The following is a 1,577-nucleotide window of genomic DNA, read 5'->3' on the forward strand; positions in this document are numbered from 1 at the left end:
ATATTATAGAAATAGGAACTTCAAGTCCAGATATTCCTCCAATTGGTAATACACTGATATTATAGAAATAGGAACTTCAAGTCCAGATATTCCTCCAATTGGTAATACACTGATACTAGGTTACAACTGCAACATATCTAATGAAAAATTAACACTAGCAGCTATCCAATATATGTCTTACTGAAACATATCACAAGATTCCTTGCAGTTTGTGTTATAAATAAAGTATACATACAACTCCATCACAGCTCACCTACAAACTTCGAAATACTCAACATTTTATGGAAAACTAAAAGTTAGTTCTGTCACTATGAAAAATCTAATAGATGTACTTCCACAGGGTCCCCCGGAAATGTTCGGTTTCCAGGGTAAATAAAACCAAAATTAAGAGTAATATATTTTTATTTCTTGCTTTTGAAGTTCATATGTCATGTTGTAACCTACAGAGTACATAATTCTTCCCGTGATTCATGGCATGTGCACGTTTTACTGACGTCACGACAGTATAAATTGCAATGTTAAGCATTCCTTATGTGACATCAGTTTAGTGTCTACTGGCTGACTAACAGACAATACACTACTGTATAGTGGTGGAAGTGATTAAAACAGGTGACCCAGGCAACCTTTTACTCCCTTTCTGTATAATTTTTCTCTGTAGCACACCTGTCTATACAACATGTCTTGAGATGATTAAAGAACGAACACTTGTAATGCCGGTCCTTTCTACACCTACGTGATACTTCATTTAATTCCTCCATGACAGAGACAGGTAAGAGTGGTGGCAACTTTTTGGAAAAGAAGTCTTTCAGGGCAGTAGCAACAGCGTTAACTGGAATATCAAGATCTCTGATGGACACATCTGAATCTGGAAAAATGGAAAAAAAAGTGTTTTTCAACACAATTGTGGCTTCTTAACTTCATGTGCATTAAACATCTGTCACTATCATTATAAGAACTTTCAACACAAAGTAAAGGGGAGTGTATAATAACATAAACTATGCATGTGTAACTTACAAGTATTATTACGTATGATGGTAACATATCAACTATACAGGTGTAACTTACAAGTATCATTACGTACGATGGTAACATGTCAACTATACAGGTCCAACTTACAAGTTTTATTACCAATGATGGTAACATGTCAACTATACAGGTGTAACTTACAAGTTTTATTATGTACAATGGTAACATATCAACTATACAGGTCCAACTTACAAGTTTTATTACCAATGATGGTAACAGGTCCAACTTACAAGTATCATTACGTATGATGGTAACATATCAACTATACAGGTGTAACTTACAAGTATCATTACGTACGATGGTAACATGTCAACTATACAGGTCCAACTTACAAGTTTTATTACGTATGATGGTAACATGTCAACTATACATAAAACTTGTAAGTTACACCTTATGTATGATGGTAACATGTCAACTATACAGGTGTAACTTACAAGTATTACCAATGATGGTAACATGTCAACTATACAGGTGTAACTTACAAGTTTTATTACCAATGATGGTAACATGTCAACTATACAGGTGTAACTTACAAGTTTTATTACCAATGA

General features: G+C 34.1%; 1 protein-coding gene across 1 annotated transcript in view; it reads right to left on the minus strand.

Annotated features, from left to right (window-relative positions):
- Window positions 1-6: 6 nt before the first annotated feature.
- LOC106476704 (rho GTPase-activating protein 190-like) overlaps window positions 7-1,577 on the minus strand; it is a 4,894-nt gene continuing 3,323 nt past the window's right edge. Inside the window, exon 4 of the mRNA XM_022380497.1 lies at window positions 7-865. Coding sequence (XP_022236205.1) covers window positions 627-865 — 239 coding nt within the window. The 3' untranslated portion in view covers window positions 7-626. The remainder of the gene's footprint in view (window positions 866-1,577) is intronic.

Source organism: Limulus polyphemus, unplaced genomic scaffold, assembly GCF_000517525.1.
Source record: "Limulus polyphemus unplaced genomic scaffold, Limulus_polyphemus-2.1.2 Scaffold11289, whole genome shotgun sequence".
NCBI lineage: Eukaryota > Metazoa > Arthropoda > Merostomata > Xiphosura > Limulidae > Limulus > Limulus polyphemus.